Consider the following 27,281-nt stretch of genomic DNA (forward strand, 5'->3'; position numbering starts at 1 on the left):
GGGTGGCTACGTCCTTGGGCGTACATACGACTCTAGGCCAAGGACACAGAAACGGACGGAGATGGTTAACAAAGGGGAGTACTCACCGAAGAAGAAATTCTCAGAGTGGCACCAGTGGAAAGCTGGAACACTTGTTTGGTGTTGGTGGCTGGTTGGGTTGGGAGCCAGTTCGCTGGGGAGGAGTTTCCTCAGACCCCTAGGGGATGGTGAGGAAGGGTCTCCTCCCGGGTCTGGTTTCGGCACCAACTGTTTTGTTTCTCTATTACTACTATTAATAGACACAAAGACTAAATATCAATAAAGGCCAAAATGAGCAAAGAAAGTGGCAGCCCTTTTATTTGCAAATACGCACGCACTCTCGGGCGAGGTTCACTGGTCTGCGAGAAAGGACCAGGGAAGTTGTGCCGGCGCTCTCGGGTGAGGTTCTCCGGTCCACAAATGCGGGGGCCGAGGAAGTCACACCAGCTCCTGCCAGTGGCAGACTTTTAAGCATTGGTACTAGAAGGGGGAGGGCAGTGGGTGGGATAAGGGCGTGATAGGGGTGTCTCTGTAGGCGTGGCCGGGTAAGTTTCAATCTCTTCGGATTGACGTCACCTGGCACATGCTCAGTTGTCCTGCACTTTCCCGGGCACGGGAAAGTTGGTGATGAAGAACCCGGAAGCAATCGGGACTGTGCCACCTTGTTCACCTTCCTCCATTTTGTCACTTCTCCCTCACCCAAACACTTTCTTCACTATTCCTTTACATCCTTATCCCAGCCTCTCTTCGCTTTCACTTGGACTGACCCTGATACCCACCAGGCTCAGCAAATTACCCAGGCTGTACTGCCGCAAGGCCTCACGGACAGCCCCCATTACTTCAGTCAAGCCCAAATTTCTTCCTCATCTGTTACCTATCTCAGCATAATTCTCATGAAAACTCACATGCTCTCCCTCCTGATTGTGTCTGGCTAATCTCCCAAACCCCAATCCCTTCTACAGAACAACAACTCCTTTCCTTCCTAGGCATGGCTAGGTACTTCCGCCTTTGGATACCTAGTTTTACCATCCTAACTAAACCATTATATAAACTCACAAAAGTAAACCTAGCTGACCCCACAGATCCTAAATCTTTTCACCACTCCTTTCTGTCCCTTAAAAACAGCCCTAGAAGCTGCCCCCACACTAGCTCTCCCTAACTCATCCCAACAGTTTTCATTACACACAGCCAAAGTGCAGGGCTGTGCAGTTGGAGTTCTTATACAAGAGCCAGGACCGTGCCCTGTAGCCTTTCTGTCCAAACAACTTGACCTTACTGTTTTAGCCTAGCCCTCATGTCTGCGTGTGGTGGCTGCTGCTGCCTTAATACTTTTAGAGCCCCTCAAAATCACAAACTATGCTCAACTCACTCTCTACAGCTCTCATAACTTCCAAAATCTATTTTCTTCCTCATACCTGACACATATACTTTCTGCTCCCCAGCTCCTTCAGTTATTCTCTTTGTGGAGTCTCCCACAATTACCATTGTTCCTGGCCTGGACTTCAATCCAGCCTCCCACATTGTTCCTGATACCACACCTGACCCCCATGACTATATCTCTATGATACACCTGACATTCACCCCATTTCCCCATATTTCCTACTTTCCTGTTCCTCACCCTGATCACACTTGGTTTATTGATGGCAGTTCCACCAGCTTAATCGCCACACACCAGCAAAGGCAGGCTATGCTATAGTATTTTCCACATCAATCATTGAAGTTACTGCTCTGCCCCCCTCCACTACCTCTCAGCAAGCCAAACTCATTGGCTTAATTCGGGCCCCCATTCTTGTAAAAGGACTACGTGTCAATATTTATACTGACCCCATATCCTGCACCACCATGCTGTTTTATGGGCTGAAAGGTTTCCTCACTATGCAAGGGTCCTCTGTCATGAATTCCTCTTTAATCAAAACTCTTCTCCAGTCCACTTTACTTCCAAAGGAAGCTGGAGTAACACACTGCAAGGGCCATCAAAAGGCATCAGATCCCATCGCTCAGGGCAACGCTTATGCTGATAAGATAGCTAAAAAAGCAGCTAGCATTCCAACTTCTATCCCTCACGGCAGTTCTTCTCCTTCTCATCTGGTCACTCCCACCTACTCCCCCACTGAAACGTCCGCCTATCAATCTCTTCCCACACAAGGCAAATGGTTCTTGGACCAAGGAAAATATCTCCTTCCAGCCTCACAGGCCCATTCTATTCTATCATCATTTCATAACCTCTTCCATGTAGTTTACAAGCCATTAACCTGCCTCTTAGAGCCTCTCATTTCTTTTCCATCATGGAAATCTATCCTCAAGGAAATCACTTCTCAGTGTTCCATCTGCTATTCTACTACTCCTTAGGGATTATTCAGGCCCCCTCCCTTCCTTACACATCAAGCTCAGGGATTTGCCCCTGCCCAGGACTGGCAAATTGACTTTACTCACATGCCTCGAGTCAGGAAACTAAAATACTTTTTGGTCTGGGTAGACACTTTCACTGGATGGGTAGAGGCCATCTGAGAAGGGTGGTCTGAAAAGGCCACCACAGTCATTTCTTCCCTTTTTGTCAGACATAATTCCTTGGTTTAGCCTTCCCACCTCTATACAGTCCAATAACGGACCAGCCTTTATTAGTCAAATCACCCAAGCAGTTCCTCAGGCTCCTGGTATTTAGTGGCTCCTGTTTTTACCTTAAATCACCACCTTTAAGTCTCTCTTAAAGTGGGTAGAAGATCTTCAGTGCAAGGTACCCTCCAATACTTTCACCCTGATGAAGTTCTATTCTTTACTTTTATACTTACTCTTATTCTCGTTCCCGTTCTTATGCCACCCTCTACCTCTCCCCAGCCATCTCCACCACACTATCAGTCTCAGTCACTCTCTCCTAGCCGTTCCTAATCCTTCTTTAACAAACAATTGCTAGCTTTCCATTTCTCTTTCCTCCAAAATCATCAAGGCCTCAACTTACTGCTAAAAAAAGAGGACTCTGTATGTTTTTAAATACAGAGTGTTGTTTTTACCTAAATCAGTCTGACCTGTTATATGACAACATAAAAAAACTCAAGGATGGAGCCCAAAAAAAGCTCCAACCAAGCAAACAATAATGTTGAACCCCCTTGGACACTCTCTAATTGGATGTCCTGGGTACTCCCAATTCTTAGTCCTTTAATACCTATTTTTTTTTTCCCCTTCTCTTATTCGGATCTTGTGTCTTTCGTTTAGTTTCTCAGTTCATACTGAGAGGTGACAACATGCTAGCAGCCCTCGCTTTCGGTGCCTCCTTGGCCTCAGCGTCCACTCTGCCAGTGTTTGGGGAGTCCTTCAGCCTGCCACAGCACTCTGGGAGCCTCTCTCTGGGCTGGTTGAGGCCAGAGCCAGCTCCCTCTGGAACTGGGGCTGTGCACAGTGCTCACGGGCCAGCACAAGTTCCAGGTGGGCGTGGGCTCTGTGGGCCCTGCACTTGGAGCGCTGGCTGGTGCCACTGGCCCCGGGCAGTGAGGGGCTTAGCACCTGGGCCAGCAGCTGCAGAGAGTGTACTAGGTCCCCCAGCAGTGCCGGCCTGTTGGCACTTCTCACCGGGCCTCAGCTGCCTCCCTGCAGGGCAGGGTTCAGGACCTGCAGCCCACCACGCCCGAGCCTTCCCACCTCTGCTGCGGGCTCCCACACAGCCAGAGCCTCACCGATTGGCATGCCCCTGCTCCATGGCGCCCGGTCCCATCCACCGCCCAAAGGCTGAGGAGTGCAGGCACGGCAAGGGACTGGTGGGCAGCTCCGCCGGCGGACCTGGCCTGGGATCCACTAGGTGATGCCAGCTGGGCTCCTGAGTCCAGTGGGGACTTGGAGAACCTTTATGTCTAGCTAAGTGATGGTAAACGCACCAATCAGCACTCTGTATCTAACTTAGGGTTTGTAAATACACCAATCAGTACTCTGTGTCTAGCTCAAGGTTTGTAAATACACTAATGGGTACTCTGTATCTAGCTAACCTAGTGGGGACTTGGAGAACTTTTCTGTCTACCACTCTGTGTCTAGCTAAAGGATTGTAAACGCACCAATCAGCACTCTGTCCAAACGGACCAATCAGCTCTCTGTAAAATGGACCAATCAGCTCTCTGTAAAATAGACCAATCAGCCCTCTGTAAAATGGACCAATCAGTAGGATGTGGGTGGGTTCAGATAAGGGAATAAAAGCAGGCTCCTTGAGACAGCCAGCTGTCCTCTTCCACACTGTGGAAGCTTTGTTCTTTTGCTCTTTGCAATCAATCTGGCTGCTGCTCATTCTTTGGGTCCACGCTGCCTTTATGAGCTGTAACACTCACTGCAAAGGTCTGCAGCTTCACTCCTGAGGCCAGCGAGACCACGAACCCACCAGAAGGAATGAACAACTCCTGACAAGAGGAACAAACATCACCAGATGCGCCGCCTGAAGAGCTGTAATGCTTACCACGAAGGTCTGCAGTTTCACTCCTGAAGCCAGCAAGACCAGAAACCCACCAGAAGGAAGAAACTCCAAACATGTCCGAACATCAGAAGGAACAAACTCCAGACACACCATCTTTAAGAACTGTAACACTCACCACAAGGGGTCTGCGGCTTCATTCTTGAAGTCAGTGAGAGACCAAGAACCACCAATTCCGGACACAATACAAAACCACATCCAGGCCATCACCAAAAATTCTGTATGACGAATGCTCCTTCGAACAACCCCATGATATCACCCCTTACCCCAAAATCTTCCTTCAGCTTAATCTCTCCCACTCTAGGTTCCCACATCGCCCCTAATCCCGCTTGAAGCAGCCCTGAGAAATATCACCCATTATCTCTCCTTACCACCCCCCAAAATTTTCACCACCCCAACCCTTTACCACTATTTTGTTTCATTTTTCTTATTAATATAAGAAGACAGGAATGCCAGGCCTCTGAGTCCAAGCTAAGCCATCATATGCCCAGTGACCTGCACGGATACATCCAGATGGCCTGAAGCAACTGAAGATTGACAAAAGAAGTGAAAATAACCTTAACTGATGACATTCCACCATTGTGATTTGTTTCTGCCCCACCCTAACTGATCAATGTACTTTTGCAATCTCCCCTACCCTTAAGTTCTTTATAATCTCCCCCATGCTGAAGAAGGTTCTTTGTAATTCTCCCCACCCTTGAGAATGTACTTTGTGATATCCACCCCCTGTCCCTGAAACTTTGCTCTTAACTCCACCACCTATCCCAAAACCTATAAGAACTCATGATAATCCCACCACCCTTGCTGACACTCTTTTCGGACTCAGCCTGCTTGCATCCAGGTGAAATAGCCTTGTTGCTCACACAAAGCCTGTTTGGTGGTATCTGCACATGGACACATGAGACACCAGTCTCATACGCCCCAGTCCTTTGCAATGTTTAGGGTTCACACAAGAAGCCATTAAATTACAAATATGTCATCTGTGACCAGGAACCAAGTTGGCATCTGGCAGACACTGACACATTGATCAGTCTGATGTGCAGACAACCAGGTGCCTCCCAGAGGCCTTCAGGTAAGGTGCAGGAAGTACCAATTCTGAGCTGACACAGTGGGATCTATCTTGGCCAGCGGTCGGAACTCTGAGGACAACCAGCACCTACACAGCCCATCAGGCTGCAGGCACCAGCCACGACAAAGGCGGTCCACGGAGGCCTCGCGGCGCGTTGCGGGCGATCACACCAGAGTCTCCTTCTCGTTCCCCTCGGCCCTTCCTAAAACCTGCTGGCTCAGGTCCGAACAATCGTAGCTGGACAGGTGGTGCACAATGATGTTAATTTTAATCCTATCTTTTTCATCAGTGTATCCGTCAGTTCCCCAGTACTTGTGGGCTGGGGAGTTGGCCAAACTGAGTGAAAACTTGAAATGTCTTTTTGTTCTTTTCCGTTCAGCCAGTTGAAGTTCCATGCAATCTTTAAGCTAGAAGGCTAATAATACAATTCTCTGCTTGCCCTTTTCAAAGGCACTTCAGCTTATAAACTCCATATCGGACATCCAAGCCCAGAAGACGCCACAGGCTTACAGGCAGTCAGCGGACCCAGCCTGGGCTGGATCTCCCCTTGCAAGGCCCCCAGGTAACACCCGCGCGCTAGCGCCGGGCGGGGAGATCACGTCCCGTGCGTTGGGAGGCGGAGCCACGGGTTGTGACGTCACGTGACCGCGCCCCTGCCGCCCAGTTATCTCCCGCGCCGCCCGCCATTTTGACTTCAGTGTCTCGTTTGCGGTCGGCAGCGTTGGGGGAACTGACTTGTTCCGCAGGCGCGAGGCTGGGTACAGGGTCTATTGTCTGTGTTTGACTCCGTACTTTGGTCTGAGGCCTTCGGGAGCTTTCCCGGGGCAGTTAGCAGAAGCCGCAGCGGCCGCCCCCGCCCGTCTCCGCTGCCCCGGCCCGGGGGGGACCAACCCCTCGTCACGCCCCTCAGCGCTCGCCACTCTCTTCTCTGTCGTTGGGTCCGCATCGTATTCCCGGAATCAGACGGTGCCCCATAGATGGCCAGCTTTCCCCCGAGGGTCAACGAGAAAGAGATCGGTGAGGATTGGGACTGTGGGTGGGCGCGTGAGGGCCGGGGAAAGGCAGGGACTCCCCGGAGGAGGTTTGGGAGGAAGCGACTCCGAGGTGCGCCAGCGCCAGCCCAAGAGCGAGGAGGAGGAAGCCGCCTCGGTAGGAGTTGGTGGGGGGGTGGGAGGGGGCGGATAAACGCCACCGACGTGGATGCACCACCTACTGTGCTCTCTCGCGGTTACTGTGTGGCTGGGGCGGGCACGGACCCTGGTTTCTTCGTCGGAGGTCTGCGCAGGGCTCTTGTCCTGGGAGTTCCTGGCTCAGGTCTGCGCAGGGCTCTTGTCCTGGGAGTTCCTGGCTCAGGACTTGACTGTCGAGTGGACAGGGAAGGGCCACTCAGGGGCTTTGTTTAGGTTTACAATGGGGAAAAGTAAACTTGTGGATTCCGAGCGGTAACGAAAGGAGGGGGTCCTCGTGTGTACCAACCACACTTAGATGAGAAATGAGACGGAAGAAGTCCCAATAGCCTGGCAAAAGTAATACGGTATTTTAAAAAATGTTGTGGCGTTAAGAAACGCAGCAGTTCGGGGGAGGAGACTCTTTCAGAATTATCTTTCAAACACATAAGGGAGGAGCTGGGCGGTTGGGTGGAGTGACTGAAGGAAAGCTTTTGTGCGGAAGAGGAAACTCTGGAAAGGCTTTTCTGGCTTAGTGTGTACCCCTGGCCGGCCGAGTAAAGGGCAGTTAGTGTTGAAGGTTGTGCGTCCACACCTACTTAGTGGTTAAATAATGCACGTCGCATTATTTAAATCATCTTTTAAAGTAAAATAACTGGAACAACGTTTGATGGTGTTGGGGGTGCTGTACATTGGCTGACACACTCAGCAAACACTGATCTTACTCTGTTAAGTAATAATTAGCTGTGGCCACTGAGCAGAGAGCATTTACATTTTCTTGAAGTGAATGTGTGCCTTTACTAAGTACAAGGAGGAGTTATTTCTAGAGAAGGAAAGAGGCTGAAGTAGCCAAAACGCCCACTCTTTTCTATGTGGGTGAATTTTTATATCTAGAAACAGCTGTTTTAGAATTCTGGACTTTTGTTGTCTTAGGGATGATTGATTAGGAAGGGACTTTAACCCTGGTTTTAATAACCATTTTTAAAGATACAAACGCAGAAAAAAAGGAAAAAAATTGCAGCAGAGTTCACACAGAAAAAAGAAAAAAAAGATGCAAAGAACACAAAATTTGTGTCCAGTTATTATTTTAAGTGTATTTTAAGACTAGAAAGTATATCGCGAAGTGGGACAAAGAACTCAAAAGTTCTTATCAGTTCAGTGGGTTTTTCTTTTACTTACTTCACTACACCATAATGTTATAGATGAGTGATCTGCCTTTTTTTTTAATCTGTATTTTACTTTCATCGTGATAAACCATTTTGAAAACTTTCCGGTCTTGTTTTTTGTTTATTTGTTTGTTTTTTCTTTTGAGACGGAGTTTTTGCTCTTGTTGCCCAGGCTGGAGTGCACCATCTTGGCTCACTGCGACCTCCGCCTCCCGGGTTCAAGCGATTCTCCTGCCTCAGCCTCCCGAGTAGTTGGGATTACAGGCATCGCCTCCACACCCGGCTAATTTTTGTGTTTTTAGTTTCTCCATGTTGGTCAGGCTGGTCTCGAACTCCCGACCTCAGGTTATCCGCCCGCCTCTGCCTCCCAAAGTGCTAGGATTACAGACTTGAGCCACCGCGCCCGGATTTCCGGTTCTGTTTTCTAAGAGATGGATAGCATACCTACATAAAGTAGAACCATCCACTAAGTGTTCCCCCGCCAGCCCCTGGTTTTCTTTTCTTTTCTTTTTTCTTTCTTTCTTTTTTTTTTTTTTTTTTTTTTTTTTTCATATTTAAGTCCCAGTGTTATTTCCTGGATATGGTATAAAAAGTTACTAGTACAAGGTTAAACATTTCTCCTGTGTAGCTTTTTAAATCTATGATTAAGGATTTACGTTTTTTCTTTTCTTGGGTGTTAATTAAAAGCCAAGCCAAGTTTAATTTCTCGAGGACATACAGAGAGTAGAGGCAAGATTCCATGAATGATCAAATAATTCTGTATGATGCTACTGCCGTCTTTCGCAAGGCACAGCCATAGATCATCCCTTTCTGGTTATGAAATTTTGGGGAGGAATGTAAAGAAGGAGCTAAATCTGATTTGCTTGGTTCAGCAGTGACTCAGATGATATGTTATTATTTTACAGATATTAATAATGTAGTGTTGTATCTTATGGCTGATTTCCCGTGGCAGGCAGCCTTTCCCTTAACAAGGTCATTAAATCATACATTTCTGTAGCTAACCTTAAACAATTACAGATAATGTAATAAAAGTTTAACTTAAAAATTTTTTTTCAAAGCACTGTATTACAAACTTTGTGCTAGGTTTATAAAATTGTGCCAGTATTTAAATTGAGCACTTAAAACGTTTTATTAAAGTGCCAAAGGCAATTTGATATACCTGTTATCCAGCAAAGAAACACAATCAAGACAATTATTAGTAATTTTTAACAGATTAATGCATTTATTTGGTAGGTTTTATAATGGCTCTATTTCTTGAGTTTGTATATATTTGAGAATTACATTATCAATATGTTGTTATTTCATTGTCTCTGCTATCCGAACCAATTTTTTAGTAATTGTTACCGCTCTTTTGCTTTTTTTTTTTTTTTTTCCTTTGGAGACTGAGTCTCGCTCTGTCGTCCAGGCTGGAGTGCAGTAGTGCAATCTCAGCTTACTGCAACCTCCACCTCTCAGGATCAAGTGATTTTCCTGCCTTACCCTCCCGAGTAGCTGGGATTACAGGTTCATGCCACCACACCCGGCTTATTTTTTGTATTTTTAGTACAGACGGGGGGAGGGGGGGTTCACCGTGTTGGCCAAGCTGGTCTGAAACTCCTGACCTCAGGTGATCCACCCTCCTCGGCCTCCCAAAGTGCTGGGATTACAGGCGTGAGCCACTGCCTCCGGCCTACTCTTTTTTTTTTTTTTTGAGACAGAGTCTTGCTCTGTCACCCAAGCTGGAGTGTGGTGGTGAAATCTTGGCTCTCTGCAACCTCTGCCTCCTGGGCTCAAGCAATTCTGCCACCTCAGCCTGGGCTACAGGTGCATGCCATCACACTTGTTAATTTTTAAAATTTTTTGTAGAGACGAGGTACTCTATATATCCTAGGCTGGTCTCAAACTCATGGGCTCAAGTGATCCATTCACCTTGGCCTACCAGAGTGTTGGGATTACCAGTATGCCTGTCCTATTACCACTGTACACAAGGCGTTCCATGATTGTGGTCAAGGCAGAAGAAAAATATAGAGTAACCTTAAAATACAATCTAGACCAGGCACGGTGGCTCATGCCTGTAATCCCAGCACTTTGGGAGGCTGAGGCAGGCAGATCACCTGAGGTCAGGAGTTCAAGACCAGCCTGGCCAACATGGTGAAACTCCATCTCTACCAAAATATACAAAAATTAGCTGGGCGTGGTGGTGGGCACCATGATGGTACATACCTATGATCTCAGCTACTCGGGAGGCTGAGGCAGGGAGAATTGCTTGAATCCGGGAAGCGGAGGTTGCAGTGAGCAGAGATCATGCCACTACACTCCAGCCTGGGCAACAGAGTGAGCCTCTGTCTCAAAAAAAAAAAAAAAAGAAAGAAAATCTTGCATGAGAAAGTTAGTCTCTCTTATGCTTGCTAAGGGAGAGCTTAATTTTAGTCTCATTTACTGGATGTTCTTGAAATCGAATGCAAGGGCTGTTCCTCATCGTATACAAGTTTACATAAATATTCTCTGTAGAGACTTTTAAGTTGAATTTTAAACTTGCTTCCCTTATATGTGAACTTAGCATTTTTTTTCCCTCCTAAAATTTATGAGTTTTAAAAGATAGATGTGGTTAAACAGGAATCCAAGTTAAAAAAAAATATGCCTGATGCAGTGACTCGTGCCTTAATCTCCCCGCTTTGGGAAACCAAGATGGGAGGATCGCTTGAGGCCAGAAGCTGGAGACCAGTCTGGGCAACATAGCAAGACCCTATCTATAAAAAATTGGTTTTTTGCCAGGTGCGGTGGCTCATACCTGTAATCCGAGCACTTTGGAAGGCTGAGGCAGGTGGATCACGAGATCAGTAGTTCAAGACCAGCCTGACCAACATGATGAAACCCTGTCTCTACTAAAAATACAAAAAGTAATAATAACAATTAGGGCGTGGTGGTACATACCTGTAATCCCAGCTACTTGGGAGGCTGAGGCAGGAGAATTGCTTGAACCCAAGAGGCGAAGGTTACAGTGAGCCAAGATCAAGCCGCTGTACTCCATCCTGGGTGACAGAGCAAGACTCTGTCTTAAAAAAAGGGAAAAAAGTTTGTTTTTGTTTTTTTAAGTTAGCCAAGTGTGGGGGCATGTGCCCGTAGTCCCTGCTATAGCTACTCAGGAGGTTGAGGCAGGAGGATCATTTAAGCCTACGAGTTTGCCTCTGCACTCCAGCCTTGGCAACAGAGCAAGACCCTGCCTAAAAAAATTAGGCAGGCAGGGGTTGCAAATTCAGAGGCCAGGCATATAAAGAACCCTGGTAAAAGGAACAAATAAGGCTGTGGGTTTGGAAAAATGTAAGGAAACCTGAGCAGCATGCTGTTTCTGAAATCATTTGTATGTTAAAAGTATCTGCAGGCATTTGAGGGTCACTAAGTTTGTCAATTTTGTATTAAGAAAGTTATGTGGGTCACACCTGTAATCCCAGTACTTTGGGAGGCTGAAGGTGGGAAGATCACTTGAGCCCAGGAGTTTGAGACAGCCTGGGCAACAAAGGGAGAACCTACCTCTACAAAAATAAAAACATTAACTGGGAGTGGTGGTGCATGTCTGTGGACGCAGCTGCTTGGGAGGCAGAGGCAGGAGGATCGCCTGAGCCTGGGAGGTCGAGGCTACAGTGCCCCATTATTGTGCTACTGCACTCCAGCTTGGGTGACAGAGTGAGACCCTGACTCAAGAAAACAGAAAGTTATGTGACTGCCAGTAAAGTTAATGTCATCTTAAGCTGTGCTAATACGGAGTGGGCGGGTGGGTGAGGGACTCTGCAGCTTTGATTAAACCACACCTGAAGTATTGTGGTTAGTTCTGGGTGCCACTTTGATGAGGGCCACTACTAACTAGAATTTATCCAGAAAGGTATGATGAAGTTAGGATGGGAAATGGACCTGAAACCATGTGATCTAAGGTATGATTGGAAGGATAGAGATCTTTTAGCCTGGTAAAAAGATTTCATTCATGGCTATCTTCAATATATAAATGTTATGAGGATAGCAGTAGGCTTATTCTCTTAGGTCAGAATCAGTACTGAGTGGGTAGAGTGGTAGGAGGAAGACTTTGAGTCATTAAAAGACCGTCTCAGTTGCACCAAAATAGTGTAAGCCTAATTATGAATATCATAAAAACCACACCTATTTGTTAAGGTGGCAAGAGTTGGGCAGATAATATATTTAAATCACTGTAGAATGGGAGCATAAATGTGTGCTTTCATATTCATTCAATAAATATTTACTGAGCACCTGTCATATGCCAGGTGCTATACTAGCTATTGTCGGAGCATACATTCAAACTGAACAAGTACGTTTTGGGGGGGGGTGTGTGTGTATGTGTATGTGTATGTATGTATGTGTCCATGTCCAGGTTCTCTAACTATAGCAGTGTTAGTGGTTCTTACATGAACAGCAATACATAGACTATATTAAAGGTTAGGTGTTGGAAAGTTTAAACCAGAAATACATAAAAATATATTATTATACACTGTACAATTGACCAGACAACTGACCACAAAATAGATAATAGGGAAAATTAAGACCAACCCAAAATAGGTGATACACTAATAAAGAAGCTCCTTTCCCCAAATTGAGGAAATTCTAACTGAGTTTGCATGCATACATTGCAGTATGAGCTTGTTGATCATGCTTGTTAAATATGGAAGTAGTATTCTCCATATACTCTGGTAATATGCCAATTTTTGTTAGGAATACAAAATTTTAGTAATCTGAATTTAAAATTGTCCATTTTTTGTCCTTAAAAAACAAAATACTTCCATTTTTGAGTCAGTGTAAGGCCCATTAGGAAGACTCTTAAGGACCACTATTTGAGAATCACAAATATAATGCATTTTGGTTTTATTTCTTTTTTTTTTTTTTTTTTTTTTTTTTAATGACAGAGTCTTCCTCTGTCACCCAGTCTGGAGTGCAGTGATGCAGTCTTGGCTCACTGCAATCTCCACCTCCAAGGTTCAAGCAGTTCTTATGCCGCAGCCTTCCAAGAAGCTGGTATTACACGCATGCTCCAGCATACCACCATGCCCAGCTATAATGCATTTTCTTTTATTTTAGCTTTTTTCTTTTTGAGACAGAGTCTCACTCCACCCAGGCTGGAGTACAGTGGCACTTTCTCGGCTTATTGCAACCTCCGCCTCCTGGGTTCAGGCAATTCTCTTACCTCATCCTGGGATTACAGGTGCCCACCACCACGCCCAGCTGATTTTTGTATTTTTAGTAGAGACAGGTTTCACCATGTTGACCAGGCTGGTCTCGAACTCCAGACCTCAAGTGATCCACCTGTCTCAGCCTCCCAAATGTTGGGATTACAGGTGTAAGCAACTACACCCGGCCTATAATGCATTTCTAAAGCACTGGTTAGACTAGACAACCTTTAAGTCTCTTCTAGTTCTGAGGGTTTTGTGATTTTTATGACCTGGGCCTGAAAAGGATACAGATATTTGTTTGGATAGCATATTTTATAGTGCTTTCCTTTGAGTAATGGTGTAATATTGTATTTTATAGTGAGGTATAGTTTTTGAAAGCCAAGAAATTTAATTTGGAAGATACTTTTCTTGCCAACTAAGTTTAATTTCTTGCATTTTAAATGTTAATAATTTGATGAGAACATAATACAATGCAAAAGTTAGGACTGTTATAATTGTTAAGTCTAATTGGTCATCACATTATTATTACTTGACCAGTTTTTTTACTGAAACTTTTTTAAAAACTCTTGTATTGGGAAATTTTAGGGAAATCACTTTATCAAAACTTGGAGATAGTCATTATCATTAAGGAGTCTTCATATACTGCATACCCCCGGTTAGAGGATGGAATGCAGAACTCATTATACTTTGCATAGAAGAGGGAAGAAACTCAATCCCAAAGTCATATGGAAGCAGTCTCACATGTATTGTTGGTTATATATGATATCAAGTATTTTTATTTTTCCTTTTAGTGAGATCACGTACTATAGGTGAACTTTTAGCTCCTGCAGCTCCTTTTGACAAGAAATGTGGTCGTGAAAATTGGACTGTTGCTTTTGCTCCAGATGGTTCATACTTTGCTTGGTCACAAGGACATCGCACAGTAAAACTTGTTCCGTGGTCCCAGTGCCTTCAGAACTTGTAAGACTTTTTCTTTTCTGTATTTTGTATCTGTTTGTGGAATTTACTATTTTCTCTCAGTGTAGGGTAATAAAAACATTTTGATATTTAAGTTTTACTTTATAGATGGTGTTGTGAGTTTTAGTCATGGGCTGAATATATTTATTGGAAATTTTGTGTAAAGTATTCTTTGGGCCAGGGGCAGTGGCTCAGGCCGGTAATCCCAGCACTTTGGGAGGCCAACGCAGGCAGATCACTTGAGGTCGGGAGTTTGAGACCAGCCTGGCCAATATGGTGAAACCCCATCTCTACTGAAAATACAAAGACTAGCTGGGCATGGTGTGGCACACCTGTAGTCCCAGCTACTCAGGAGGCTGAGGCAGAAGAATTCCTTGAACCCAGGAGTCGGAGGTTGCAGTGAGTCGAGATAGCACCACTGCATTCCAGCCTGGGTGACAGAGCCAAACTCTGTCTCAAAAAAAAAAAAAAAAAAAAGAATTGTCTGATCTTATTTATACATTAAGTTTTTCTGTACATTAAAGTCAGATTGTGTCTAACAAATGCATATATATAGTGGTATGCCAGAGCAGGTGACTTCTGTGATGTGAAGCTTTTTGGATTCGCTTGGATTTTACAACATGTTGTTGGATAACTCTGATGCATAGTAGTAGAGACAGGGGTTTCACCATTTTGGCCAGGCTGGTCTCAAACTCCTGACTTCAGGTGATCCACCCTTCTCGGCCTCCCAAAGTGCTAGGATTACAGGCGTGAGCCACCGAGCCTGGGCTTTTGTTGTTGTTGTTTTTGTTTTTAATGGACTTATGGTCCCTCTGCTTGGGGTAAATTGAGTTTGGATGTTTGTTGAATGTTTTTCTAAAATGTATAATATGCTATATTGGATCTTTCCCTGTTTTTTTTTGTATCTAGTAGACCTTCATGGTTATAGTGACTAATGTTCTCATTATGTATTACTTGAGGTCTAGAACCTATGGGAAACTGGTCATGGTTTGAGGATTTTTTTTTCTCCCTTAAGGCAATTTTCTGGTATCAGCTTGACCATATCTTAAGTTACTGGGTTTTTTTTGTTTGGTTGGTTGGTTTTTGCTTATTTATATTTGTGTTTTTAGGTTGAAGGGAGCACCAGTTGATACGGTGGTTTTGAGGAAATTTTGGGAGGCAAATAAGTTATAATATAAATTGCTTTATTGTTGAATTTACTACTCAGTCACTGAGAATTTCTATTAATGACCTGAATTTATTCGGTCCTTCTCTCGTAGTTCAAATGTCAACCTTTCCCTTCCTATCTATAGGATTCTATTGTTATTCGGTGTCATTATAATAACATTGAGGTTATTTTAACAAACAGTTGTAATTATTCAATGTCCAGAGGAGTCCAGAGTGAATAATAATACAATTTCCATCTGACTTCCCCCACCCCAGTCTCTTGCATGGCACCAAGAATGTTACCAATTCAAGCAGTTTAAGATTGCCAAGACAAAATAGTGATGGTGGTCAGAAAAATAAGCCTCGTGAACATATTATAGACTGTGGAGATATAGTCTGGAGTCTTGCTTTTGGGTCGTCAGTTCCAGAAAAACAGAGTCGCTGTGTAAATATAGAATGGCATCGCTTCAGATTTGGACAAGATCAGCTACTTCTTGCTACAGGGTTGAACAATGGGCGTATCAAAATATGGGATGTATATACAGGTATGGATTCATAGTTTTTAAAGCAAATGTATTATTTTGTGATGCAGGGCACTACTCATAGGCACTGGAATTAGGATTTGAGGATTTCAGCTTACTGAAAAGCAAGAATTGATGGCATAAGTGTGTCTTTATAATTGACCTGAATATCACCTTCTTCAGCTCATCATTTTAATTTAGGAAAATGATAGAGTTCATATTGCTTCATCACTCTTTAGAGAGTAGTATAGTAGGAAAGGCTTTTCTAGGGAATGTTTAATTAGTTGTCCTTTATAACCTAGTTACTTAGTTAATGACTCACATGTCAAGGTGTTTTCTTTGTACTTTTTCAATGATTAATAGCTTAGAGGTTTTCAAGGTAAATCAGATTTCAACAATCATTATCTCAACTTGGAAAGGTTTAGTGAAAGTTTAGATAGGTTGAGAAGTTAAATTCTTTGGGCAACTAAAAATCAATGTGTTGCTTATTGCCTAAAACACTTTCTGGCATATAATATTCCTCAAAAATGTAAAGGATTTTTAAAGAATCATTAAAACAACATGTACATTAGAACATAACAAGTAATACTAACATAGGTGATAATGAGTCAAAATCTGGGTTCTTGAAAAAAGTAAGATGAACACATAGATTTTCTTAGAAAACAAAGCTCTTACGGTATTATTTAAATACATTTTTTTCACTGGGATCATGTTTGAAAACTAAAGTTGTTGTGGGATAACATGTATCTTTTGGGGAGCTTAACTTTCCTAGGCCAGGGAAATAACAAGCAAAGAAATAATTTGATTTTATATTTTAAAGTTCATGCCTGTAATTCCAGCACTTTGGGAGGCCAAAACTGGGGGATCACTTGAGCCCAGGAGTTCTAGACCAGCCTGGGCAACATGGTGAGACTCCATCACTACAAAAAAAAAAAAAAAGCGAGCCATGGTGACTTGTAACTATAGTTCCAACTATTTCGGGGGCTGAGGTAGGGGAATTGCTTGAACCTAGGAGGTTGAGGCTGTAGTGAGCCAAGATTGTGCCATTGCACTCCAGCCTGAGTGACAGAGTGAGACCCTGTCTCAAGAAAAATAAGAACAAAACAAAAACATATTAATACTGTCTTTTTTCTCTCTTTTCTATCATATTTAGGAAAACTCCTCCTTAACTTGGTAGATCATACTGAAGTGGTCAGAGATTTAACTTTTGCTCCAGATGGAAGCTTGATCCTGGTGTCAGCTTCAAGAGACAAAACTCTCAGAGTGTGGGACCTGAAAGATGATGGTATGTCTTTTTTTCCAAGCTATGAACTAGGATTCGTTTCTTGATATTACTATTGAGAGGTATTGGGAACATTTGGGGCATTTGACTTTAAAAATGGCATGTGATCACAGTTCCTTTTCTCTGCCTAACATTTTGGCTCCTTTCCTGAATAGATCAAAGAAAAACATAAATGTGACCCAGAATAGGAGCCAACAGTTATTCGAAGTAAATGATCTGATATTATTCAGAAACTCATAGATCTGTATCAACTATCTGAGGACCAAATATGGATCAGATTTAGGGTTTTATGGAACCAGTCTGTTTATGTCCCCTTAGGGAGGGTTATTAACTTATTGCATTGGCCTAGGGAAAATTTAGGTAGATCTTGAAGTAACTTAGTATCTAATAAAATTTAAATTAAAACATGACCTACATGCCAGAATTCATAATATGTAAATATTAGTAAGCATTATAATAAATTGGCTAGGTTAAGAAATACTTTTATAAAAAGTGAAAGATTTACTGTCCAATACAATAGAAAGATATGTTGGTGTCAAGTACTCACCTTCCTCTAAGCCTTACAAAGTTTTGCAGATGCTACCTCATTTGAGATGAGCATCTCTTCCCCTTTCTTAGTCCCTAATGAAAGAGTTTATATGTTTAGCTAAAACCTTAAATTTAAGGTCTGTTGGTGCTCTAACAGCCTCAAGCTAGAGGTTAACAGGCTTGCCTAGGGGTAATAAAGCTTTAATTGAATTAGTAGGAAACAAAACCCTCAGATCTGGAAATGTTCCAGCTGATAAATAGTAACCATTCCTTAATAAAGTACTATGCTAACATTAACAAGTCATGAAGGACCTTCTCTGCGTTTTATCTGCTCAGCCGTTGAGGTGCAAAGGGATCCCAACAATTGAAATATTTTAATAATTTTTATTTTATTTTGCATATCGAATGATGCTTGCTTATCTCAAACTAATTTCAGCAATGTACATGTTTTAAGAACATAGGCTTAGTAAAATATAAGCTCCAAGATAGTGGGACCCTTGCCTTATTTCCATCTATATCCTCAGTGCCGGCATAGGGCCTGGCATGCATAGGCACTCAGTAAGTTTTTGTAAAACTAAGAGTTCAGTATACTTAAGCACAGCTGTGTGCTGTGGGCATAATACACAAGGACTTTGGAGTGGGTTGTAGGTTTTCAAAAAGGAAGAATGAAAAGGCATTTTGAAGATGGTCAAGTTTCTTAACTTTTAAAATAAGGGGATTGAACTAAAAATTTGGTCTTCTGTAGATGGGGTGGGGCTAGGGTGTCCCAGACTTTTTCTGTCACTTAGGCTGGAGTTCTATGGTGCCATCTCAGCTCACTGCAGCCTCTGCCTCCCAGGTTCAAGTAATTCTTGTGCCTCAACTTCCCAAGTAGCTAGGATTACCGGCATGCGCCACCATGCCTGGCTAATTTTTTAAATGTTTTTTTTAGTAGAGATGAGTTTCACCCTGTTGGCCAGACTAGTCTTGAACTCCTGGCCTCAAGCGATCCACCCACCTCAGCCTCCCAAAGTGTTGGAATTACAGACAAGAGCCATCGCACCAGGTCCCAGACTACTTTTTGAAGTGCTAGATGTTAAATATTTGAGGCTTGTGAACCATGCTGTCTGCTGTAGAGCACAATGTAAACACATGGACAGGATTGTGTTCCAGTAAAATTTAAAATAAGCAGCTGGTGTATGTCAGTAACCCTTGTTACAGATAAATTACTTTCAGCTATAAATGTTTGTGATCCTTTGATTTACTGCTGTTTTGAAATACTGCTCATTTGAAGTGGATTCTAGGGTTAATACAGATTGTTTCTTTTGTTCAGGAAACATGATGAAAGTATTGAGGGGGCATCAGAATTGGGTGTACAGCTGTGCATTCTCTCCTGACTCTTCTATGCTGTGTTCAGTCGGAGCCAGTAAAGCAGTATGTGTCAAAGTTCTTGTACATTAACTGTGAATTGGATTATGATAATGTGTGCATAATCATTTTAAATCTAAGTAACCTATGAAGTTTGTGCTCGGTGTCATGAATATTTTAAATGTTTTATTTCATGATGGGGGAGAATTTGCATGAAGGAAATTAAATATAGTTATTGATTGCCAAGTGAGAAGTTGGATTGTTTTTAGAGATAATAGAAAATGAGGGGCATATTAGGGTTTTCTTTTTTGTTTGTGTTTTTTTTTTTTTTTTGTAAGTCTAGAAAAGTTTATGTGCTGTAGAAGAAATCTAGTCTATATGTTAAGACATTCCCTTGCTAATTATTTTCTTCTCTGTTGTTCTATTTTTTTGGTCCAGTTTGCTGTTTTTAAAGTTTTGAGTCCCAGCTGGTCCTGTACATTTAACTGAAAAAAAGTAACTTAAAATAATATAAAAATAGCACTCATGTATGTCCTAGAGTTAAGTTATAGGTGAAATTTGATACTGTTTGTCTTATATAGCATACCTGTAGACAGCTTAAGTAAAGTGACTGTTAAGAGGGTTATGCTTATTGATGAACTCTTTTAGTTGTTTACCATTTCTAAGTTAGTGTAGTTAAATTGATCTCAGTAGCTAAAAATATTTATAAAATGGTTGAAGTCCAAATACATGTGATAATTACAATACACTTTGAATTAATGGAGGGTGGGAGACTAGTTGAAATACATTTTATTTACCCAAGGAGTATGTTAAAATGATAGTTATAAATGTTGGAAGTTTAAAACAAGATACTTAGTTTAGTTCTTTACAAATCATAAGAAGAACAAAATTAGATGTTGACATTGCTATTTTAGGCTGTGTGTTTTCCATATGCTTCTTGCTTTCCCTGTCACAGGTGGTGGCAGCAATATTGGTGTGATTGAGGTTATGCTGGCACCACTCGCACACAGGCGCACAATGGTGTTAGCTGGGCAGAAAGAGTGGCATCTCTGGCTACCGGGCTGGGGGCGACCTTTACCATAGGATGAAGTAACCTTGCATTCGGCTGCAAGGTGTACTGTACGTACACAGGTGCTGGTCGATGTCCACTTTCTGCTTTTCTTTCTTTCTTTTTTCTTTTTTAAAGTAATTTTCCCCACAGTAAAATTCACTGACTCCTGAGTAAATTGATTTTCCAGTTTTATGGATTTGGGAGTCTGACAAGTGAAACCAATTTAATATAAAGTGTTTGGCTTTCAAATGGTTTCTCTGTGCTGTTTTTTGGAATTCTTTAAAATTCCAGAGATACCTTACATCTTTGATTCAATTTAAAATTTGTACTTATTTTCTTTTAGAAATAATGTATTATGTCTGTGCAGAAAAAAAAAAAGCCAAAAGGATTGCTTTACTCCAAGAGGAGATATTGTCTTATTAGGATAAACCTCCAAGCTCACATTTAATATAACAGACTGAAGTAAACATTAGAATCCTATTTAGAGCTGTTCTGCACAGTTAACTACTGATCTTTAGAATCTAAAATTGTATGTGAACTTATTCTTAAATAATTGAACCGTTTTATACTTCAAATGACTTATGATTGTGGTCAGTTTGGGAAAAATAAGATGGTTAAATTTTGATTTATTGAAATGTAATTGTATTATTTTCATAAAATAGCATTTTCGTTTTGTAATGTGGTTTAACATCCTTGTTGTTTGCCAAAGAAATTTCATTTGGCTGTGAATATTCTATTTGCTTGCAGTATCTGTTTCTCTTCCTAGGCTCAAGTTGGTGACCCAAGCCTATTGTAAACAAGTGATTATCTCAAAGGGAGATGCCAATGGAGTAACAATTTGTTAACCTTACGTTTTCTGTCTGTATATTTTTTTAAAAATCTGGTAGTTTCTGGAAAAAAAGAGAAGGGGGTTTGTAGTACTTAACCCTATTTATTTCCGTATATTTTAGTTAATTAGTTTTTGGAATAAATGGATTTCAGTATAGCTTTGTGGTTAAATTGCATTGCCTTTATTTTATGTTTAGGCTTATTTTTAAATTAACATTTAACAGAAACATTTGAAATAGAATTTGCATGTCTGCCTTAATTAACTTAAAGACTGATTTTAATCTGACTATGACACTGAGCGTATTCTTTAAATTACTCATAATTTATAATGCTTAATATAATCTTAATTAAATTTAGCAGTTTTAGTTTAAGATGTGCCATTTTGTCCTCTGTGTGTCTGAATGAAGCTATAACATTTGCCTTTTTATTGCAGGTTTTCCTTTGGAATATGGATAAATACACCATGATACGGAAACTAGAAGGACATCACCATGATGTGGTAGCTTGTGACTTTTCTCCTGATGGAGCATTACTGGCTACTGCATCTTATGATACTCGAGTATATATCTGGGATCCACATAATGGAGACATTCTGATGGAATTTGGGTGGGTACAACATGAATTATTTTAGTCTATAATTCATCTCTGCTCATCAAGTTATGTGAATAATTTAATTAGAATCACCAACATATGAAACCTAAAATTACAGTCTATTGTAATTTAAAATGTTGGTATTATTTAAGCCCTTGACTAATGGAAAGCTTTAGACATAAATTCTAAAAGTAAATTTGGCTGTCTTGATACAAGTCTTGCTGCTTAACAGTACCCAGCTATCTATAGAAGTACTAATTATGTTTAGAGTTTTTGTTGGAGAAAAACAGTTAAAACCAAAGTTGGACTTAATCTTACTATCCTAAATCATAAAATATATATATATATATAAAAATATGTATATATATTTTTTAATTTTTTTTGAGACAGAGTCTTGCTCTGTCGCCGGGCTAGAGTGCAGTGGCGCGATCTCGGCTCACTGCAACCTCCACCTCCTGGGTTCAAGCAGTTCTCCTGCCTCAGCCTCCTGAGTAGCTGGGACTACAGGCGCCCGCCACAACACCTAGCTAATTTTTGTATTTTTAGTAGAGACGGTCTCACCATGTTGGCCAGGATGGTCTCAATCTCTTGAACTCGTGATCCACCTGCCTCGGCCTCCCAAAGTGTTGGGATTACAGGCATGAGCCATTGTCCCCGGCCATAAAATACTAATTCTTTTCAGGTGACTTTTAATTTGGATGTATCATTTCTACTCAGTCTTCTCAGTTATATTAACTAAGGCTACTTTAAACACTATTCAAAGACAGATATACTTTGTACCTGGGTAATTTTGTTTTCTTGAAGTGACTGATATCCACTGAAAACATGTATTTGACCTCAGGCACCTGTTTCCCCCACCTACTCCAATATTTGCTGGAGGAGCAAATGACCGGTGGGTACGATCTGTATCTTTTAGCCATGATGGACTGCATATTGCAAGCCTTGCTGATGATAAGTAAGTATGTGCATTATAGCTTGACTGACTTACCTTTACCTTTTACATTCTTAAGCCTTAAAGCCTTTCTGCAGTTAAGAGTTTTAATATCTCTTCCTCAACACAAGCCCCTGGGAGATTTTGTTGTGTCTTAAAGAATATCAGCCAGAACAATTATCTGTGTAAACTAAAGATAATGCATGCCTCTCCCTGTGTTTCTTGTTTAACTTGTTTAGGCATAGTGGGTTGATTTTTAGTCAGCTTTTAGCCCAGCTTATAGAGATTTTTTAAAGTAATGTCTTAAAGGTTGAAGCAGAAGGAAATTTCTAAAGTGAAACAAATAATAAAACCAAAAGAATTACAAATAAATAATAATTTGTATCCACCACGATTGAGACTAGAATGTGAAATATCACGTGAATGAGATGTGCTGCTTATTGGTAAGAAGCAGAAACTAGTTGCAATCATCTCATTTTCACATCCTTTTATCATTACAGTGTTCATGCATATAGCATTGAGTAGTTTGGTAACATCAATTCATAAGGCAACTCTTCTTTTTCCAGAATATTAGCAAACATATGGAGAGAGGTTTTTTTTTTTGTTTGTCCGCAGCCATTGTTTTCCTGTTTGCTCAGATAGATTCTGCATATTAGTTCTCTGCTGTATTTGTAGACACATTCAGCCTAGGTGAAAAGCTTTTTTTCCTTTCCTTTTTTGTTTGTTTGTTTTTTGGAGACAGGGTCTTGCCTCGTTGCCCAGGCTATAGTGCAGTGACAAATCACATCTCACCACAACCTTGATTTTCTGGGCTCAGGTGATCCTCCCACCTCAGCCTTCCGAGTAGCTTGCACCACAGGGGTACACTACCACACCTGGCTAATTTTTTAAAAAATTTTTTGTGGAGACACAGGCTCCCGATGTTGCCCAAGCTGGTCTTAAAGTCCTGGGCTCAAGCAGTCCACGCACTTCAGCCTCCCAAAGTGTGTGGGATTATGGTTGTGAGCTACCAGGCCCACCTAGCTTTTAAAAATGTCTTGGGAAAAGGGTGAAACAGACTAGAAGTTGATTGTATTGTAAGTGTAGGAAAGTAAGGAGAAAGCTTCCAGGTGTGAACATTCTAGGTTTGAACACTGGGAAGGAGGAAAGGCAACCATGCATTGTAGTCTCTTAAGTGAAAGTTTATCCAGTTTACCAACTGGTATTATAGACCTTAAAATATTTTATAATTGTATAAATCAAGTTACAATAATTGCCTGTTGGTGTGATTTGTGTATTTTGTGACTCATAACTCAATGGTGTTTCTAAATTTTAAAAAAGTTGCTTTTACCTTACATTTTCTACAAGATAACTAAATAATTTATTTTGTTTTCAGAATGGTGAGGTTCTGGAGAATTGATGAGGATTATCCAGTGCAAGTTGCACCTTTGAGCAATGGTCTTTGCTGTGCCTTCTCTACTGATGGCAGTGTTTTAGCTGCTGGGTAAATATATTTTTCTCTTTTTTTTTTTTTTGAGATGAAGTCCCCCAGGCTGGAATACAATGGTGCAATCTCTGCTCACTGTAGCCTCCACCTCCCAGTTCAAGGAGATTCTCTTGCCTCAGCCTCCCGCGTAGCTGGGACTACAGGTGCACACCACCACTCCTGGCTTATTTGTTTGTTTGTTTTTCTAGTAGAGTTGGGGTTTCACCATGTTGGCCTGGCTGGTCTCAAACTCCTGACCCTGACCTCAAGTGATCTTCCCGCCTCAGCTTCCCACAGTGCTGGGATTACAGGCTTGAGCCACCACACCTGGCTTTCTTTAAGGGGCAACTTAAGGTGGCTTTTAGCAGCTAGTAGTTTATTGTTAGTAAAATTCTAATAAATGTTCTTATATAGTAGTGTTACCTTGTAATAGAATACATCATTGGTTAGTTCTTCCTAGTTGGGTTTTAATGTGAAGTTTGTGACTCCAGTACTCACATGTATTGGATGATAGTTGTTTGAGCTGTAGCGACATTGAAATACATATACCTGGGTGACTAACCATGTGCTTTGTTTCTGTTTAGGACACATGACGGAAGTGTGTATTTTTGGGCCACTCCACGGCAGGTCCCTAGCCTGCAACATTTATGTCGCATGTCAATCCGAAGAGTGATGCCCACCCAAGAAGTCCAGGAGCTGCCAGTTCCTTCCAAGCTTTTGGAGTTTCTCTCCTATCGTATTTAGAAGATTCTGCCTTCCCTAGTAGTAGGGACTGACAGAATACACTTAACACAAACCTCAAGCTTTACTGACTTCAATTATCTGTTTTTAAAGACATAGGAGATTTATTTAATTTGATATGTTCTTGTACTGCATTTTGATCAGTGGAGCTTTTAAAATATTATTTATAGATAATAGAAATATTTCTGAACATATCAAAAATAAACTTTTTAAAAGATTTAACTGTGAAAACATATACATACATGTATATATTTAGATATAAGCTGCTATATGTTGAGTGGACCCTGGACCCTTTTGCTTTTCTGATTTTTAGTTCTGACATGTATATATTGCTTCAGTAGAGCCACAATATGTATCTTTGCTGTAAAGCATAAGGAATTTTTAAATTCTGGGACACTGAGTTAGATAGTAAACATTGTCTTAAGAAAGTTGAATTGGGTGAGGTGTGGCAGCTCATGCTTATAATCCCATCAGTTTGGGAGGCTGAGGCGGGCAGATCACCTGAGGTCAGCAGTTTGAGAGCAGCCAGGCAAACATGACAAAACTCTGTCTCTACTAAAAATACAAAAAACAAAATTGGCCAGGCATGGTAGTGCGCACCTGTAGTCCCAGCTACTTGGGAGGCTGAGGCAGGAGAATTGCTTGAACCCAGGAGGTGGAGGTTGCAGTGAGCCAAGATCACACTCTGCACTCCAGCCTGGGCAACAGAGCGAGACTCCATCTCAAAAAAAAATAGTTGTGTTGCCTCATACAAAATGTATTTGGTTTTGTTGGAGAGTGCCAGACTGACCTGGAGGTGAAACACAGTTTATATACAGGGAAAGGATTTTATTATCCTTAGGAGTGTCATCCAAGACATAGAGCTTGAATGTGACATTATTTAAAAACAACAACAAAGAAGGCAGAGCCAGGATATAACTAGAAAAAGGATGTCTTTTTTATTACTCCCCCTCTAAACACTGCTGCTGCCTTAATTTTAGAAAGCAGCTTACTAGTTTACCCTTGTGAAGTATTACAAATTGTTGTGAATTTGAAAAGTCCGTCTACTGTATTATTGCTAAATATGTTGTTTGTACTAAGGGACAATTATTTTAAGACCATGGATTTAAAAAAAAAAAAAAAAAACTCTCTGTTTCTGCAGGGGATGATATTGGTGAGTTGCCAAAGAAGCAATACAGTATATCTGCTTTTGCCTTCTGTTATCTTACCTGCAGATATTAAGAATGTATGCATTATGTAAAATGCTCAATTATATATTTTTGTTGAGTTTTTTTAATTAAAGACTTGTAAAACAGTACATTGCAAATGTTTCTTAAATAGGTGAAGTGGAGTACTTTCTGTCTGTCTCCATTTTAAGATCGATGGTACACCATGGGCAAATCAAGCAAAAAGGACAATGAAGAAAGAATGCAGGACTCAGGCGCTGCTCTAGAGTTCATTCAGGGCTCCCCGAGTGCAGCAACTCTTATGGTGGTTTTGTTTTTGGGAGAACTGTTGTGATAATGCGTATTTTAAAAGCATAGGGAAGCTCTAGAACACAGGAAAGTGACTACTAAGTAAAAGAAAAATATCTTTTAATGGGGAACTACCAGCCTATGGTAAGCCTATCTGGTTAAAGCAGTTATAAAAATCTAGCAGTCTGGGTCCTTTGAGAAGGCATAAAAAAACAAAACTCTTATGAGCCATGTGTGATTTTGAAGACTCATTTCCTCTGAGAAATTATTTGGAAGTTCCTATGGTTAGCTCTGTTAAGGAATGTAAAAATTTATAGGCGGTATAGGTTATCAATTTGAAGGCCAGTAGAAAATCTGCTCAAGTTACTTCTTGAGGATCATCTATATTTTACAAAAAGAAGCACAAAAAGCATCTAATCTTTATACTTCTTGTGACTCTTTTTTTCCCCTGTATTTTACTTTGTAATATATCAGCTTTATAATTTTAAAATATACTGGCCGGGCACAGTGGCTCACACCTGTAGTCCCAGCACTTCGGGAGGCCAAGGCAGGTGGGTCACTTAAGGCCAGGAGTTCATGACCAGCCTGACCAAATAGTGAAACCCCTCTCTCTACTAAAATTACAAAAATAAGCCAGGTATGGTGGCGGGTGCCTGTACTCCTAGCTACTTAGGAGGCTGAGGCAAGAGAATTGCTTGAACTGGAGAAATGGAGTTTGTAGTGAGCTGAGTTGTACAACTGCACTCCAGCCTGGTTGACAGTGAGACTCTCTCTGAATAAATAAGATACCATTACTTTTCCCACCGTTGCATTATTTTTACTTTCCACACCAACATATCCAGTCAAGTAAAAAAATTCTTTTTTTTTTTTTTGAGCCTCACACTGTCACCCGGGCTGGAGTACAAGGCTGCAATCTCGGCTCACTGCCGCCTCCACCTCCTGGGTTCAAGCGGTTCTCCTGCCTCAGTCTTCCAAGTAGCTGGGATTACAGGCACTCCCCACCATGCCCAGCTAATTTTTTTTTTGTTTTGTTTTTTTGTTATTTTTAGTAGAGATGGGGTTTCACTATGTTGGCCAGACTGGTCTCAAACTCCTGACCTCGTGATCTGCCTGCCTTGGCCTCCCAAAATGCTGGGATTACAGGTGTGAGCCACTGAACCTGGCCCAAAACAGCATTTTTGGAAGCTACATTCTCAGATGTTCACCTGTTTGCCACCTCTTCTCATGAAAACCATAGTGTGCGTGTCAGTGTGAAAGGAAGATTGCAGCATATATGTCAAGTAGAAACGTGTGAATTTTCCATTTGTCTGTGGGAAAGAAGGTAATAACTAATAATAGACTGAAGGACCAAAGAAAAATAGGGAAGATGTTGATTATGAATCAGATTCTAGTTACATGATTTGAAAATGACACTGCCTCT

The 27,281-nt window shown here is 41.6% G+C and overlaps 1 protein-coding gene across 1 annotated transcript; it reads left to right on the forward strand.

Moving 5' to 3' along the window:
• The first annotated feature begins 6,230 nt into the window (after positions 1-6,230).
• Positions 6,231-25,704, forward strand: WSB1 (WD repeat and SOCS box containing 1). Its single transcript, XM_008010734.3, has 9 exons — positions 6,231-6,551; positions 13,811-13,979; positions 15,399-15,667; positions 16,797-16,928; positions 18,766-18,866; positions 21,113-21,285; positions 22,112-22,225; positions 23,577-23,684; positions 24,251-25,704. The coding sequence occupies exons 1-9, from the start codon at positions 6,512-6,514 to the stop codon at positions 24,408-24,410; spliced, it is 1,266 nt and encodes a 421-aa protein (XP_008008925.1). The 5' UTR covers positions 6,231-6,511; the 3' UTR covers positions 24,411-25,704.
• Positions 25,705-27,281: the final 1,577 nt, after the last annotated feature.

Source organism: Chlorocebus sabaeus, chromosome 16, assembly GCF_047675955.1.
Source record: "Chlorocebus sabaeus isolate Y175 chromosome 16, mChlSab1.0.hap1, whole genome shotgun sequence".
Lineage (NCBI taxonomy): Eukaryota > Metazoa > Chordata > Mammalia > Primates > Cercopithecidae > Chlorocebus > Chlorocebus sabaeus.

Excerpts from the sequence above, each read along its gene's own strand:
- WSB1 (XM_008010734.3), top strand. The coding sequence starts at position 6,512 with ATGGCCAGCTTTCCCCCGAGGGTCAACGAGAAAGAGATCG. Across the intron at positions 21,286-22,111 it reads GACATTCTGATGGAATTTGG|GCACCTGTTTCCCCCACCTA; the intron begins GTGGGTACAACA and ends ATTTGACCTCAG. Across the intron at positions 22,226-23,576 it reads GCAAGCCTTGCTGATGATAA|AATGGTGAGGTTCTGGAGAA; the intron begins GTAAGTATGTGC and ends TTTTGTTTTCAG.